Source organism: Nannobrachium achirus, assembly GCF_963921795.1.
Source record: "Nannobrachium achirus genome assembly, chromosome: 19".
NCBI lineage: Eukaryota > Metazoa > Chordata > Actinopteri > Myctophiformes > Myctophidae > Nannobrachium > Nannobrachium achirus.
In genome coordinates, this window is record NC_137826.1 from 9,494,110 (window position 1) to 9,512,008 (window position 17,899).

A 17,899-nucleotide genomic window follows, 5' to 3' on the forward strand; every position below is an offset into this window, starting at 1 on the left:
CACAACTCAGAATTCTGGGAGAAGTGTCTGCAGGTTATTGTAGAATTGTTTAATTACTAATCATATAGTATAGAATTATGATATATTATTACATGGGTCTTCAAGCCCCTAGAAGGGGATCCTCAGTTTTATTACTGGGGGGCTGCCAATGTTTGTGTGATAGGACCCAAGCATCCCAATTCTGTGGGGAACATTAGCCGAAAACAGCAGCTCTACAAGTTTGTAGAGTTTCGGCAAAAGTTTTGATGTAGATGTAAAAAAGAGCAGGCCGAGTACAGAGCCAAAGGTTGTATTGAGGCTTTAAGAGATGATATGCTGTATTTTGATTGTCTTAAGTACCAGCTCTTATGCCTCTGTCCATACTGTCTCCGACCACCGAACTTTTTGTCGGAGAGTTCCGACTTTCCGACATGCAGCTTTCCAAACTCTAAAATCGGGTTAATGCTTTTCAGAAGATGTGAGTGATGTCATTTTGTAGTTGAACCGGACCTTTCAGACGAAATGTTCGGTGGTCGGAGACAGTATGGACAGGCCTTTAAAAAATAGAGCCCTACATGTCTGAAAATTAATTCATGGATTAATGTTACTAACATATATCCACGACACCGTCGTGCTGCAAAGAAAAATAGCCCCCCTTCTCTCCAAGAGAGAACAGCAGCAGCCGTGGCAGGGAGACATCTGTGAAAACAGTGAAAAGTTGTAAAACAGCATACACTTAATAATAAAGCGCAGAAGCTTTCTTTTTAATTACAAAATGACTCTGCAAATAAGACTCGTCAAGAAGAACAAACAGCTGTGGATCATTATCGCTCAGCGTGCTACAGTGATAAAACAGGAAACGGGATTTTATACAGTTAAGTCGTACTTCTCTGGCCCGAACAGCTGGCGCAGCGGTCCGGGCACCTAGGCTCAATGTAACCTGACAGCACGTTGCGGGTTCGAGTCCCAATCCCGTCAGCCTTTGCTGCGAGTCACTCCCTATCTCTCTCCTCATTTCTTGTCAAACTAGTAAACTACTGTCCTGTTAATAAAGGCATAAAAGGGGTACTTCTCTTGTATTTTTAACCTGTGGAGCTACAGTATCTGTAGTTAGTAGGGTGCATAGGGTTTGCTCACTGCACTGTGCAAAATGAATGACACCGTTTTAATGGCAGTGATGCTGCATTAAAGGTGCCTCGGAAACACAAGATAGGATGAAATGAAAAAAATATAAAAAAATAAATGGATGGTGATCATGGATTTTAGCGATGTAGTTGGCTCTGTAGTTGGAATGCCATTTTTGGCTAATGTTCCCCTCAGAATATGGATGCTGGATGCAAGTGGTTAACAGAAGTGGCATTTTAAGAGGTTTAAAGGGATATTTCACTTAAAAAAAACATTTGGTCATTTTATCATCTAATCAGGCTTTTATGAACTCCTGAACAGTTTTTAATTTGATCTCCAGGTCTTCTCCCCATACACACCCAGTGTAACTTCAAACTCCATTTTAACCATGATAGATTCATTAAAAACACCCATTATCTTTATCTGGTGACTCATACTAACTTCCTAATACGTGAGCAGGCCGTGTTATTTCAATAACTTTTTTTCAATTATTTTTGATAATTCTTTGGGAAAATGGAAAAAAATAAATACAAAAATGTCTAATTAAAAAGAAACAAAAAAAAGTTCATTGAAAAAACACGGCCTGCTCACGTATTAGGAAGGTAGTATGAGTCACCAGAAAAAAAGAATGGGTGTAATGAATCTATCATGGTTAAAATGGAGTTGGGGAGGGGCCCTGGACGGGGAGGGCCTGGTAACATTTACATCAAATATCTAAATATTGAATCAAGCAAATTAAAAACTGTTCAGGGTGTTCATAAAAGCCTGGTTAGACGATACAATGACCAAAGTTTTTTTTTAAAGTGAAATATCCCTTAAAGCATATTTTGATGATTAATTATGCCATAATAATTGTGAATTTTCATATTTTCCCATCCCCAGGTACAAACGTCTAGCTGGCTATCCAGCTGTTTCACTCTTAAACATGCATGAACATGTCAGATGAAAAGATACAAATCAATATTTTATTGAGTGAGAGATCTTGTTAACACCTCACGCCGTGAAGCCTACTGCAGAGATCTCAGTGTATCAATAAACCCACACCTTTGAGGCGCATTATATACACCATAATACTTCCCAGTCCCAGTATTTCTCTCCCCACAAAAGCATCCCTTAAGTAGGGATGGGATGATATGAATTTATTATCGCCATAAACATTCATTATCTTGGGGCGGAACATTTGCCAAAAAATAGCAGATCTATGAGCTCGCGCTGTGAGCTTGTAGACCGGCTATTTTTTGGCAAAGACATTTGGTAGAGAGTGAAAAAAAGACTGAATCAAGTACGTATATTATAATGACCTTTTACCAATTATAGAGGGTTTAAGTGGTACCGGATAGGCAACTCTGCAAATAAAAGGCAAATTGATCCCAGTGCATGACGGAGGACGATATCACAATAAATTTAATCTCCTCGATACGATTATCGTGAGTGTTTTTTATCACGATAAACGATATCGCTTATCGTCCCATCCCTAGCACACTCCCTCATAGGGGTGGGCGATATGGAAAAATACAATATCACGATATTTTCCCAAGCTGTATCACGATACATGATTTCATCACGATTCTTTTTCACGTTGGTTTTTATGATTTTATGATTTTCAAGTTACTTGACAAAAACTAGACTCTCTGGGTTCCTTTTGGGAGGTCTAAATTGAACTTTACAAGTATATAACTCTGACAGTATACAAATGAAACCAAATGGACCCTTACGGGTCCATTTGGTTTCATTTGTATACAGTCAGAGTTAAGTCGAGACCTTGACATTTTAAAGTTTGAGAACTACTGATTTAGACCAAAATGCAGGTTTAAACTGAATTCTGCAATGAATCTCTGTATTAACGCTTAAACAGGATTTTTTTTGTGACGCTTAAAACAGGATTGTATCACGATATATACGATACCTCTGAAAATGCATATCGTGGAGACATTGTATCGTCTCAGCGATAATTATCACACTATCGCCCACCCCTACTCCCTCATGTATGCATTTAGTGAGGCTTTGATTGGCACTCTGTGTGTGATATCGCACCTCGTGCTTCAAACACGTTACTCGTAAAACTACTCGTATAAATGCCTTGGAGATTCTGTATGCAGAATGCAAGGAGCCATCAGGATTTTCACAGGTACTGTAAGCCTCAAGAATACATTAACCCAACACGACTTTTGGGAACGTGGGGTTTAATACTTCCCATTCCATTTGGAGAGAACTGCCAAAAATATCCAATCTACAACCTCAAAACGCGTCGCAATGCAGCGCTATTTTGGGGTCGAGAGACACAAAGCGTGAACCTGTGAGCTCTGACGCAAATTCCGTCAGCTAAGAATAGTAATACTTGCTCGGTAAGGCTGTGACAAGTCACATGGCTCACCAGGGCATATCAACTCCGTAAGTCTGGTGCTCAGACTGAAAATATGTATTCCTATTTAAGCAGTGGACTTGGGAACAGCTTTAATGAGCGAATGAATCACCAACTCCAATCCCTCTACGGAAGCTGCTAATAAGAATCCAGTCTGATGAGCCCCTGTGTGTGTGTGTGTGTGTGTGTGTGTGTGTGTGTGTGTGTGTGTGTGTGTGTGTGTGTGTGTGTGTGTGTGTGTGTGTGTGTAACAGATAAAGTGTTGGAATCCAGAAATATCCTTGCTCTTCTTATTCAATGCCTGGTCCCAGAGGAGCCTGAGCAGGCAATGCCGTACACGTGACTGACTTGTGCACGCTCGCGTTGCATGTGCTGTAGTGTGTGTGTGTGTGTGTGTGTGTGTGTGTGTGTGTGAGAATGAATAAATGAATTAATTTTTATTTTCCTATCTTGTCAGAAGACCCATTCCTTTTAAGATTATAAGACACCAAACATGAATAAACAATACCACTTTCAATTACTGGAGACTGCACAACAATAATAAAATAAAAAATAAATGAAAAGAAAGAAAAGAAAAGGAAATGCCAAAAACAAAAATGTGTGCGTGTGCGTGTGTGTGTGTGTGTGTGTGTGTGTCTGTAGTGCTGCGTGTGTTGTTTATGTTAAGTGGTGATACAACTCAAGTTACTACAAGTTCGGTGGTGCTGTGTGTCCAGCATGTGTGTGTGTGTGTGTGTGTGTGTGTGTGTGTGTGTGTGTGTGTGTGTGTGTGTGTGTGTGTGTGTGTGTGTGTACATACACCGCAATGCAATCTTTGCATGCATGTTTGTCTGCAGTGTGGCAATACAAACCTTCTGTCTGTCCAAGGTGTAGTAGTGTGTACCGTTTGTGTATTTGTTCGCTGTGTGTAGCTTCACGTGAAGAATGTGTGAATGATTATATGGAATTACGAATGCCTCCATTATGCATGCATCTGTATGTGCTTTTGTACGTATGCATGAGCATCACCCAGGTACTGTCGATGCCTGAGGTGTGGGTGTGTGAGTGAGAGAGTGTGTGAGAGTGCGAGAGAGGGAGTGCGAGAGAGAAAGACAGACAGAGAGCATCTGTCGTGCATGCTGTGCTTGCATGTACAGAATCTATACAGGTATTCTTCATGTGTTGATAGCAGCAATATTGAGGTAGAAATGTGGGTTGAGGCACCCATTTTGTGTGTTGCTCTTGAACAATGTAGTTAGTGTGTGCGTGCGCGTGTGTGCATGCGTTCGTGCGTGCGTGCTTGCATGTGTGCGTGCATGCGTGTGTGTTAGGGATGGGACGATATGAAAATGTTATATCACAGTGTTTGTGACGAAAGAAATCGCGATTTACGATATCGCGAAAATCAAAATCCATTATCATGGGGTGGAACACAAAAAATAGCAGATCGGCTATTTTTTGGCAAAGACATTTGATAAAGAGACTATCAAGTATGTATATTTTAAGAACCTTTTACCAATTATAGAGGGTTTAAGAAACTTTAAGTGGTACCTGATATGCAGCTCGGCAAATAAAAGGTGCATTGATCCCAGTGCATGACGGAGGATGATATCATGATAAATGAAATCTAAATCGAGTATTTTTTATCGCGATAAACGATAATCCCTAGTGTGTGTGTGTGTGTGTGTGTGTGTGTGTGTGTGTGTTTTGTGTGTGTCTCTCTCACCATCCCCTGAGGCTGAAGGCCTCTGGTATATCCGGGTTGACCATGACCGTCGAGCTGAACAACACGGAGAGAGAGCGGCCACCAAAGTCTGACAGGCGAGCCGATTTGACAGCGACCACAGGCTGGGCCGAGCCATCGAACTTCTCTGCCTGGTGAGGAAGTATAGGAGTCAATTAGAGATGACAGGAAGGGAATGGGGGGAAAGCAAGAGAATGGCGACACACATGGTCAGAGTGTTTCTGTCAACTCTGCGTCGCGGCGACTTGTAGGGTTGAGTCCAAATGTTCAGACTACAGCCCGACAGATTTACCGGTTTGACCAATGTTTGATAGCATGTTTTTTTTAAGATTTCCGAATAGAAATCAAATGAAGTTCAGTTGATTGAATCAATTTAAGTTCAATTTACTTGATTTTATATTCAATTTGTTTGCTTGTTCATTTTATAATTAGAGGAATATTAATATGTCCAAAGCTTGTACAGTATGTCCAAAACCACTACTTTTCAGGAAATGGAAAAAAAGACCCTGTGTTCCAATGGATCCAATGTAGTTATTAGTTAGTCATAAGCTCTTATTAATCATTTTCATTGGTTAAATATGTATACAATCCAGAGACAAACTTAACCACTTTCACTTTCAAAATGCTGGTGGAATGGCGAAAATACCAGATCTACAACAAGCTCACAACGCATCCCAATGCAGCGGGTTGTGAGCTTGTAGATCGGCTATTTTCGCTACTTTCCGATGCACTGTTGCAAAATGAAGGGGCGGCAGTGGTTCAGGGGTAGAGTTGCCGTCTTAGAACACGGAGGGTTCCCGAAGCGGTTCCCAGTTCAATCCCAGGCTCCCCCAGAGTTAGTGTCGAAGAGTCCTTGAGCAAGACTCTGAACCCCTAGTTTCTCCTAGTGAGCAGGTTGGTGCCTTGCATGGTTTCCTCTGCCATAGTTGTATGAATGTGTGTGTGAATGGGTGAATGTAATGCACAATCTCTGTAAAGCGCCTTGGATAAAGGAGCTAAATAAATGCACCATTTACAATTTTTACGGGGAAACATTTTTCTGCCAGCGACGAAATCCAAAATGTCTACCCATTGGCGATTGTTTCTTTAATTCTTTTCCCCCACAAAGGAAAAGGGTTAGAGTTCAGTATCAAAATCCTCAGCACGTCAGGCAATGCAAACACGCACCAGACGCACAGGGCCCCAAAGGCCTCCCGAAGGGCACGGGATTGAAACGGCTGATTGGGATTTTTACAGCCCAGAAAACCCAAACACACCGGCGACAAACACGTCAACACCCGCGAGAACGCGCGCGCCACACACACACAAACGCACACGGATTAATGGCTTTCGATGCTTTCGCGGCGCAAGTGCAAATCCATCTGGGGGCGAGAATGGTAGAGAGCCGGGGGCGAGCAGGACGGCTGTGATCTTTGTGTCTATATGCATATGGGCTCGGTGTGTACCCGGGCGTAGATGAGCCTCTCGGTGTGTTATCTGTGTGCCTGCGTACGTGTCATTGTGCAGCGCGCGTGCGTGTGTGTTTCACGTGGCGTTGTCCAGGTTGTGGGGGTCTCTCGGAGCAGCGGCACAAGGGTGTGGTCCCTTCTGTCACCCGGAGGTGAACTGCAGCGTGAAGGGCTGACCTCGAAGAACCGCCGGTTTGCAGTTTCCCTCAAGAGATCGCCACGACCTCCCCTAAACCATTTCAAGCTGGAACGCATTCGTGTCATGTTAGATTTTAACCGCTTTAACCATTATTTTACGCTTTCACTAGTGAAAAATCGCTGATATACAAGCACCGAGTGCCGCGCTGCGAGCTTGTAGATCTGCTATTTTTGAATAATCATGGCAATCAGTGCAAGTCTTTGAATATATTGACCCGATTTTATAAATGTCGCCTAAAAGTGTTTTTTGAAAAATTCATGTTTCTATTATCAGTGGTTCTCAAACTTTTCAATGTCAAGGACCCCCAAAATGATAGGTATTTGGCCGCGGACCCCCATCTCAAAACATGTTGCTCCAGGGACCCCCAGTAGCAATGATTTGAGTTACTTTGAAAATGATATATTGAAAGATTTGCACACATTTTCACGATTCTTCTAAAATAGAAAATCTACAAGCTCACAGCACTCAATAGCTAAAGGGTAAAATGATTCAAGGTCTTAATCAGCTAAGGGCCTGATCTACCGTGCCCTGGCCCACCTCTACCTAGGACGGTCATTACACGGTAGGGATGTCACCGAATAATCGATTTTCGAATATTCGTTCTATTAATCAATATTCGATTTTAATATTTCATAATCGAAAATTGAATTTCTTTTTTTTTTTTTCTTTTTTTTTTAATACTATTTTTTGGCTTAGTTAGTTAGTTTCAACCAAAATATAGAATATAGGCTAACAATAGTATTAATGATAATAGTAAATGGCCATTGATTTATTATTCACACCAGCACCAACTGTAAACTGTGTAGACAGAGTGAAGGAGCACAGCAGAGTGGCAGCTGCCTGCTACACACTCCCCTCCCCCCTGTCTCAGACACAGGTGTGATTGATTCAGGCTTGATTGTTTGGTACTTGGTGGCCATCATCAAAGAAAAGGGAAAACAGGCTGAATCTCAATGTGGATTCTTGTCTAGTCTTGGGTCCTCCTGAACTTGTGATACGTCATCAGTCTCTGCCCAAGTACCCTTCCAATCTCAAGTCTGCGTTTGACCAAGTAGAGACCAAATTCCCGGATGTGAACTTGATCCTCCCACTTTACAGAGGATGCATCGGAGCTGACTTCTGTAGACTTTCCACAGCAAATGGCCCAGAATGCAACACGACCCGGATAGGACCGCCCACAAGAGAGCCAGAAAAAAACAAACCAGTATGGCTGACACAGACGGACCCATGGACGGACCGCAGTACAGTCCGAATATTTTTTTCGTTTTGCCACAGAGTGTCCTTTTATGATTTATTTTAGGCTTGAATGTTGTAAATTAACTTCAAACCGGTGCACCGAACGTGTGGACGCTTGAGTCGCCGCCAGCCGCCGCTAACCTGACTGCAGATGACCGGCCATCAGGACTACACTGTTCCAAGCAATTCCAAGCAAGAGGAATTCGTCCAGAGAAATATGCATGTGTTTATTCATATTTATTATTTGGGGTGTGTGAGTGTGTAGGGCAACTGTTTATAGGACTAAAGTTGCATTAATAGTTTTCACACCTCTTAACAAAAGCTGTCAACAATGTGTGTCAATGCGATATAATGTAGGAATGGAATATGCATATGAATGGTCCATTAATTGTGTGTCATGCTAAGTACAGTAGACGAATGGTCCATTGTGTGTCATGCATGCTAAGTAGGCTACAGTATACGAATGGTCCATTGTGACATGTGTGACATACAAGTACATAGTAGACTGAAGCAGTCCAAAGATGTTTTGATAATGGATTCATGAATTCAGCTTACGTCTGCAAGGTGTGTGACATTTGGCTCCATCCATAATCAGGTAAATAGAATAACATTATGCAGTGTTAATAAATAGGCCTACACATTAAAGAGGTTATCAGCAATTGTTTACTTCATGTCATATAGAGTACAGTACATCATTCATGAATGTCATTCCTCTCCTCTTTCTTTCTATCCATCAATTTCATTCTGTTTATATTTTGGGAATAAAATTTGAGATCATCTCCTATGCCTGTGGTTTGTGTGCGATTTTGTCTTATAGGCCACTTTATGTGTGAACGTAAGTTTTAACTTGCTTTGGTGTGCAGAATTAAATTGTAGACACAGTGATATTTTCAAATAATACCATTAGTCTCTGCTAAATATTGAATGTTTATTTTGTTTAGTTCTATATTCTATTATATAGCCTACTACTTTATACACAGTGGGGGAAATACATTATTACTAATAGCCACCCTAAACCTACAATGATCAACATTATTCCAAACGAGCTCCCAGACCTTCAAAGATGCAGGCAGCAAGCTTCTCTCCTCACCTCCTCCATACACCAGAGGTATGACAACGGATGCAGGATGCGATAATGGAATAATAATAGCATACAGCATAGGTGGGCACGAAATGGCAGTGGCACTGTAATGTAAAAATTGCTGTTTTGTCAAAATGTTAAATGGAATATTTTATAAATGGTCTGAACTCTGAAGTAATGTAAAGTAAGCCTGACAGTACTGTCTCATTTTCGTTTTACATTGGATAGACATTCATATGGCATATTGATAATGTGTCATAAATAATGCCACATTAAAAATAATGCCACACGAAAGGCTATCCAATGTAAAACAAAGATGAGTTCATAAAAGAATATGCTCCCCTTAGAATGTTGGCTGTGGAAGTGGCCAGTGATAATAACCTGCACTGCAGGCTACTGTTTCGATGTGTTTACAGTAGGCCTATATCTATGTAACATAATGGCATGCCATATACTTTCCAAAGTTTGGTGCGCAAATCATGAAAAAAGAAAACGACGCATTGCTCTATTGTTCTGATGGCAATGCATTAGGGTCTGTACTAAGGCTCTCATAAATTACACAATCGGGCAGCCGCCTATCATAATGAATGCCAAGTCGTGTATTTATTTTCCTGGCTGATAGGCCTAACCCTACATTATAAGCATATTAACAAAAACGTTTTAACATTTATATAATTATAGAGAATATAGGCTACGTTGTGGTTTTATGTCCTCACTTTATTTGAATAGCTCTGGATTAAGAGCACCTGCTAAATACCTATATTGTACATTATAAACAGTGGTGTTTGTATAATATTTTTATATTGTAAAGTGCATGTGCCTATGCCTATTTTATACTACAAAGAAACCTGATCTACAAACTAACAATGCTTTGCATTAAGACGAGTTGTTAGTTTGGAGATCTGCACTGGGCATCTCCACACAGAGAACAAGCTGAGGTGGTGACGTCACCGAGTACGCTGCAGGAAGTACTGTTCCAAACCCAGAATCAGCGACGTGCGTCCTCCCGTCCCTGGAAGTTCTTACTCCCAAGGTGAACCTGCAAGTCTGAACTACCAAGGACCCAAGGACCCAGTTACCAAGCCTGCGATTGAGAAACAGCCACAGTGTCCTCTGTATTGTAAAGCATCACAGAATCTGTTCTTGAGAGATTAGGTGAACAGTACACTGGCACACTAAAAAGAAAGATGAAGAGTAGTAGTTAGGCTACCAATTACCTGAAGAGCCATGTTGTACATATGTAAATGTGCATTGAAATCCAGTAAAAAAAAAGAAAAACAGAAGAAAAAAAAATGTTTTTTTTTTTTTTTTTTATAAAAAAAATAATAATAATAATTAATTATCGATTTTCGAATAATATTCGATTATTGCTATAGAATAATCGATTTTGATAAAGGTCCATTTTTGACATCCCTATTACACGGCCACACTGTCTCTTCCACCGGCAGATGGAATGGAGGCTGCCCACACAGAGCTGCCAGCTGTGTGGTCACACAGCATTGACTGCCACTGTTGAATTTCGACTTACAGTCAATGAGTTCATTCACGGGTCCATTTGGTTACATTTGTACCCTCCCACACTAATCTCATATCCTCCGGGGTTTCGGGGGTTGGTCCAGCATGCCAAACCCGAGTTTCCCCAAGTAGATTTATTTAATTTGACGATTTTTGGTTCCAATGTGCCCCAAAAAAAAGGGCTTCCGGTCCCATTTGAAGGATGGACCCATATCCGTTTCCAGCGGAGGCGGGCGGGACATAGGCGATTATCCAATTCCTGACCCTGTTTCCGTTTGCTTACTGTGTAAATAAAGCTGCGGCTAAGTCGGCAACGGACGCACCGTTTCGCAAGCAGATATTTTTGTTTGGAATCTATGAACACGGTGTGTACACGAGTGGTGCATGATCTGTGCACGATCGTGCAAGATGGACACGCACGCACCCACGTTAAAAGGTAAGAAAAGTCTGGCAGTCTGCTACTGCACATAAGTCGATTTTGAGATCTTTCAGGGAATGTGTAACACTCCTTTTCAACATGTATCCACAGCACCTTTGTAGCCAACACTACAGAGAAGACACATAAATATAACATGGGGAAAGCAAGGATCCCAGGGCTGGCTGGAAGGGGCGGTAGAGAGGGATATTTCGCTGACGCTGCACCATCACCCCGAGATGTCCCGATATTAAAACCCATTTAGAACGTGTACACATTATTGTGTATCATTATTTTATGCTTTAACTATTGAAAAATAGCAGATATACAAGCTCACAGCGCGGCACCGAGTGCCGCGCTGCGAGCTTGTAGATCTGCTATTTTTGAAAAATCGTGAAAATTTGAATTTTGACCCGATTCTATAAGTGTCTTTTGAATCCTTCTAAGATTTTTTGAAAAACCTGTGTTTCTATGTCAGCAATCTGGCCAGCCATCGTCAAAGAAAAGGTCCTTTTCACTTAAATGGAGCTCAGTTAGTCTGTTCTTGAGAGACTACCATGTCAGTGGTTCTCAAACCTTTTCATGTGAAGGACCCCCAAAATTATATGTATTTGGCCATGGACCCCCATATCAAAATATTGAGTTCCAGGGACCACCAAGAAGCAAAATTTGACTTACAAACGTTCGCTTTGAAAATACTTATATTCAAAGATTTGCACACATTTTCACGACTTTTTTCAAAAATAGCAGATCTACAAGCTCTGAGCTTGTATATCTGCTATTTTTCACTGGTTAAAGCATTCAATAATTCTAGGCCTAAATGGGTTAAAGGAGTGAAACATCAGTGGATAGCAGCCCCACGCCAACACTGCACCCGCTGCAATGGCACCACCACCATGCGTTGGCCAGAAATGTTCAAGTGGACCGACCTGTGCTCTCACCTGTGTCTATATGCAGCGGGGTAAAGTAACTAAGTACTCAAGCACTGTACTTATATACAAATTTGAGTTATCTTTTACTTTACTGGAGTATTACCAATTTTCTATACTTGTTTTTCTATACTACTCCGCCACATCTCAGAGGCAAATATTGTACTTTTACTCCACTACAATTATTTGAAAACCTGATTTACTAGTTACTTTGTAGATATTCATTATTGTTAAACAAAAAAACAACAACAACAGACCGACACAACGTGTCGCGTTGTGAGCTTGTAGATCAGCTATTTTCAAAGGATTTTTATACATTTTATACATTTGAAAACGTGTGACATGGGACCTTCTGCATAATGGATACTTTTACTTGTTGCGACCGTTAGGTCGCAGTTACTATCAAAACCTCGACCGGCCGTCAGTCTGTCAGTCTGTCACACGTCACACTTTTGCCCTTCTCATATTTCCGCCACGGTTCACCCCATCCATGCCAAAATTTGCACACACACTCCTTGCCTGCCAAACCACAACCTCCAGGGACCCCCAGGGACCCCCTGGCGCCGCCGCCAAAAAGTGCAAACATGACCAAATGACCACCCCAACGGGGCTGCTCACGGGGAATTCCCGGGGACCACCGACTCCTTGTGCTCCAGAACGGATGCAAAAGTGGTCGCCCCGCCACTGCAGCCCGCTAAAAAGGCCGTAACTCGGCCCCCGAGCGTATACATGTGACCTGACGGTCGCATATCTCCCAATTAGGGAGTCTTACTGGTGTTAAATATATGAGAAGGTCTTCCATCACTGTCTATTATCCATGTGGCTCAGTGTCTATCCGGGCGTACAAACCATCTTGGTGTTATCTGCAGCTGCACGTGCGTTTGTTTTCAGGTTGAGTATCAATGGTTGTGCATTTCTCTGTGCATACATTACCCATGTGTCTCTGTGTGCGATTCTTATTGTTACTTTTGTTTATCTCGCATGAGAGTACGCAAGCGTAAAATTATTTGGTTTCGGTCGCTTAACATTGAAGCAGCAAGAAGAACAACAGTAGTAAGTAGACGGCAAAGAACAATAATCATAGTACACTTTGAGAAGCTTGAAGGTGCTGTGTGTGCTGCATATGTGTATGTATATCATCTATACAGTGCATGTGAATGTACATTTATGTGTGCGGTCTTAATATGTATCAATCAAGTAGCAGTTGCCATTGAGTGTTTACTGTTTACATACTGTAGGAGGAGTGTGAAGGCCAGGGTGATTGCTGCAGACGTGATTGTATGTGGTAAATGGGAACTGGTAAATGGTGCATTTATATGGCGACTTTATCCAAGGCACTTTACAGTGATCGTGCATTACATTCACCCATTCACGCACACATTCATACACCGATGGCGCAGGAAACCATGCAAGGCACCAACCAGCCCATCGAGAGCAATTAGGGCTTCAAGAACACTTCAACACGAACTCTGGGGATCCCGGGATCAAACCTTGGTTTGGTTCCCAAGCGGAGCCACTGCCGCCCCAGGTGTGCGGCTGCCTCTTGGCGTGCTTGTGTGCGCGTGTGTGTGTGTGTGTGTGTGTGTGTGTGTGTGTGTGTGTGTGTGTGTGTGTACATGTGCGTGCATTGTGCTTCTTACCTGCTCTCCCCACAAGGTGACTCTCACCTCCCTCTCGCTGGTGTCCATCAGGCTGAGCTCTCTCTTGGAGACCTCTTTGCCCGCTTTAGTGGTGATTCGAGACACCTCCTCAACACTCCTGCACACTCCAATCACATCTATGTAGAGAGAGAGACACACATTTACACCTAATGGGGAGTGTGTCATCAAAATAAACAATAACATCACACAATAACATCTTTCTTACATACCAGAATGATCGTGCTACTCTTTAAAATCTGCTGTATCCCTTGTATATATTTTGATGTGATGGCCTACCTAATGCTACCATTTTATCATGAGCTTTAGTGAGGACCAATTATATGAAGTTGAAAATGGATGAAGTGGTCTTTTAAGGTATATTAACCCTTTCCAAGCCACGGGGAGCCACTTAATATTAAAACCGTTTTATACCGGACATCTGAGCAAGGAGTCTCAGCCGCGCCGTCTTTTACCGTACTGGGTCATTAAAAACGAAATAAATGATTTTTATCCGAAAATCGGCGATCGTCTAACCTTCCCTAGTCATCGCTCGTCCATCGATAGCGCATGGCTCATCTGACATGAAGCAGAAGTGACGTCAGGTAGAGCCCTGCATCGGGAGCGCACTCCCGCGGGACCTGCAGGACCCGTCGCCATATGTTGCGGCGCGGGCGATATTTTAATCACCACGGTCGGGGACATGCGGTCAAAATAACATCGCGGGCGCCGCAAAATCCCGCACTCTCCCGCACTAAGCTTATATCTATACTTTAGCAAGATGTGAATATGTAGAGAATGTAATTTCCCCTGCTGAGCGCCTGAGGACAACGCATACAGCACGTGGACTATCTCTCTCTCTCTCTCTCTCTCTCGCGCTCTAACTACCCCTCCCTCCCTCTCTCGTCTGTTAACGGCTAACCGGTGGGCAGATATTTGCGGCGGCATTGTCGCTCACTATTTAGCCTAAATAACAACTATTTATTATAATATAGTCCCATCGCCTATGTCCCATCGCAATATAAACACTTTACCTCTGTTAACAACCTCACAAATGCTCCTCTCTCGCGCACTAGTCCTGTTGGTTTTGGATCTCAATGGATAAGATGCATTGCAAACGTCAACGTGCCTTCTTTAGCAAGTCAAGATGTGAATAGAGAACGCAATTCCCCCTGCTGAGGACAACGCACCCACATTGATACAGTACGTGGACTGGAGTCTCTCTTTCTCTCCGCCAAGTTCTCCGTCGCTCGCCCTCACCCCCTCTCTCTCTTTCTCTCATTTGTTCTCACGCCACCGTCACTCACAAATATGCTCCTCGCATCGCGCAGACGGCACACTTTTTTGTTTGGTAATGGTTTTGGATCTCATTTCAATTGTGCCTTCTTGGGAGGGAGGCTGTTGGACGTGCTGCGGTACGTGCGCCGCGGGAGTCCGCGGGTCTAAATTCACATCATTTGTTTGTCGCGGGTTGGAGCGGCGGAGAGGAATTGTCTGCGGGCGGTCAAAAATGAAATCATTGCGGCGGCGGGTGGGAGTGGTCAGAAATGATGCGGGAGCGGGATCAAAAAATCAGTCCCGCGCAGACCTCTAACGTCAGGTCCTTTCCCTGTAATAGCTTCCCAGCTCCCGTCCATTTTCTGTTTAGACGTTAGTGCTAGTATAGCTGGAGTGCTGGGGGCTAAGCTAGCGAAAATGTTCATATCTATTCTAGAGTCATACTTGGATTATTTGAGCCGACATTTACGTGAACGGATCGCGCACGCGAAACGCACGGGGAGAAGATGCGTCGGCCGAAACCGCCACTCTAAGCCAATGCAGACTGAGGAATTTCGCTGGGGACTGTGGTGAGAATACAACAGGGATCGCGTGATGGTTATGGGAGATGAAGACCACGTGATATAGCGCTGAAGGTCTTGTAAAATGAATGCGGTTCAGATCATAATATAATAATAGAAATTTCACGGCTAATCTACCAACAAGCCATTCTATTTCGGCTGGCGAAGTGTTAATGTCTTGGACCCTCGGAAGACTAGCTGACGTTAAGGTGGTTGAGTTTCCATAAACGTATTCGAAAATAGGAAGTCAATTATCAGAAATGCGCATTAAGACAAAGCGAATTTTAGCCTGTTTCCATTTGCGGGTGTCATCGAATTAGTGTAGCGCTCCCTACCTCCTTGCCCCCACCGTTGTGCTTAGGGTCCTTGGGAAACGCCAGGTCGCAGAAGAGCGACACAAACAAACAACACGAACAGAGACTGAACGTGATACTGAGACAGTTTGTTATAAGTTTAGCTTGAACAAATCTTCGTTTTAAGTTCTGTCGGAGGTTGTCTTTGCACAACAGTCTGTAAAGAGCTACAGCTGAGCTGGCACGTTGTGAAAACGGGAGGAATTTCAGACGGTTTGTTTTGTGGGCTAATGCTAATACAATGGACCAGAACGTCATCATTTATTCACAGTTATTGGCCGCTTCATTCACTAATGCGCATTTCGTTTATTCGATAAAGCCTCAAAATCCTCCTCCTCCAAGCGCATAAAGGTTTTTGCAGATAATGAAAGTTTATTCGAATTTTGAAGTGTTTCCATAAAAAGATTTTTGCGCAAAACCCTTAATGCGCATTAACAGGCTTTATGGAAATGCAACTACTGTCAGCTAATGATGTTCTGTGTAAATAAACAAATAAACAAAGAAAAGAAATGGACGGACGGACGGACAGTATACAACGTTGTACGTAGCCATCTTTAAAGCCAGGTGGTAAAAAGTATGACAGGGAAGGGGAAGTTATTTGACCATATTGATTGGTGAAATGCCCAGATGTAGTTTTACAAGATGCCAGTTGTTATCGAATCATAAAAGTTGACAGTTTGGTGTCTAACGGCAAGCCATTCAGGGGCATCAATTGGGTATGGCAGGGGTATGCAGCTGCCATACCCTGGGTCCAGGGGGGGAAGATAAAAGTTACTTTTAAATATAAATCCATGGATGTCTATCTGTGCTGGTTATGATGTTGTTAAATTACAGTAAAATAACTACAAATGCAAAATTTAACAAAATGGTCACTTTAACAAGGTATTATAATAATATACTTGACAGAATAGGTATATTCCCAGGTTCCGCAGGTCAGCTGCACAGGTGCAATGCATTATTGTTAATTGTGGCACGTTTACTAACATGCCAAGTTTAGCTGCACTTGAACAACCGTTCCAGGATGCCATATCCAGCCCAAGAAAAAATAAAATGTACTTCGTACTTAAAATAAATGTATCATGCCTGTTGCTAAGGTATGGCAACATGACTGTTGTCTTGCAAGACACCAGTCATGTTGCCATACCTTAGATTTTTCTGAACTGACGCCGCTGAAGTCATTACAGGCAGAATGACACCGATTCCACAAACATGATGCCAAGAACCTCGGCCCCCACAGTCCTAGTCACAACAAATGCACACACTCCTCAGTCATGTTCCTTGTCACACTCAAGGCCACAACACTTCACTCAGGATCACTTGCGCTGAAGCGCAGCTACTGTATAGCGCTCAGCTCCGAGGAGGAACAGAACCCGGGTGTACAATATAGCCTAGAATGGCTGACATTTCAAAAAATGCGAAAAGACGACAGGGGGGTGGGAGAGTTGCAACATGACCAAAACCATTTTCTACAACTTTTCTCTGCGTCTTTTAAAACCTAACTTAGACTATGCCACGCTACGTCACTTAGTGAAAATGCCTTATATATTTCTTAACTCTTTGGATGCCCTGGGAGGCCCTGGGACGAAATCAAAGTTGGCAATCCTGGCATTTCTACCAATACATAATAATCAATATTACTATTTTATCGCCAGATTAGCAAAAACACTACATTACCCATAAGGCTTAGCGGCCGTATAGGGCACGCACGCTTCCTGGTTTGCGTGGCGCGCAGGGGCTTTCATTCTGCCCCGTTGAAAGTCAATGTAAAACGGCGGATGTTGTTTACCGATCGCACCCGTATCAGATGTAATGGATATTATCGTCGCAACATTAACGATCGTACGTGCGCCCGTCACACAAGTTCCATTAACCCTATGATGGCAGGCTATGTGTTAACTCATACAGTGCCAGGTGACTTTTAGAGCAACTTTCTCACTATGGGCTTCCCTGCCAAGCGACTTTGGGCGACTTTTACTTAGAAAAAAAACAAAAACAAAAAAAAAATTCAAATTTTTTTTCAAAAAAAATTTTTGGACCCCAAAAAATGTAGTAGGCATGA

General features: G+C 42.6%; 1 protein-coding gene across 1 annotated transcript in view; it reads right to left on the reverse strand.

Annotated features, from left to right (window-relative positions):
- Positions 1-17,899, reverse strand: part of LOC308304584 (replication protein A 70 kDa DNA-binding subunit-like) — a 136,830-nt gene that overhangs the window by 42,471 nt on the left and 76,460 nt on the right. Inside the window, exons 11-12 of the mRNA XM_080749212.1 lie at positions 13,653-13,789; positions 5,172-5,320 (exon numbers count right to left, since the gene is read on the reverse strand). Coding sequence (XP_080605338.1) covers positions 5,172-5,320; positions 13,653-13,789 — 286 coding nt within the window. The remainder of the gene's footprint in view (positions 1-5,171; positions 5,321-13,652; positions 13,790-17,899) is intronic.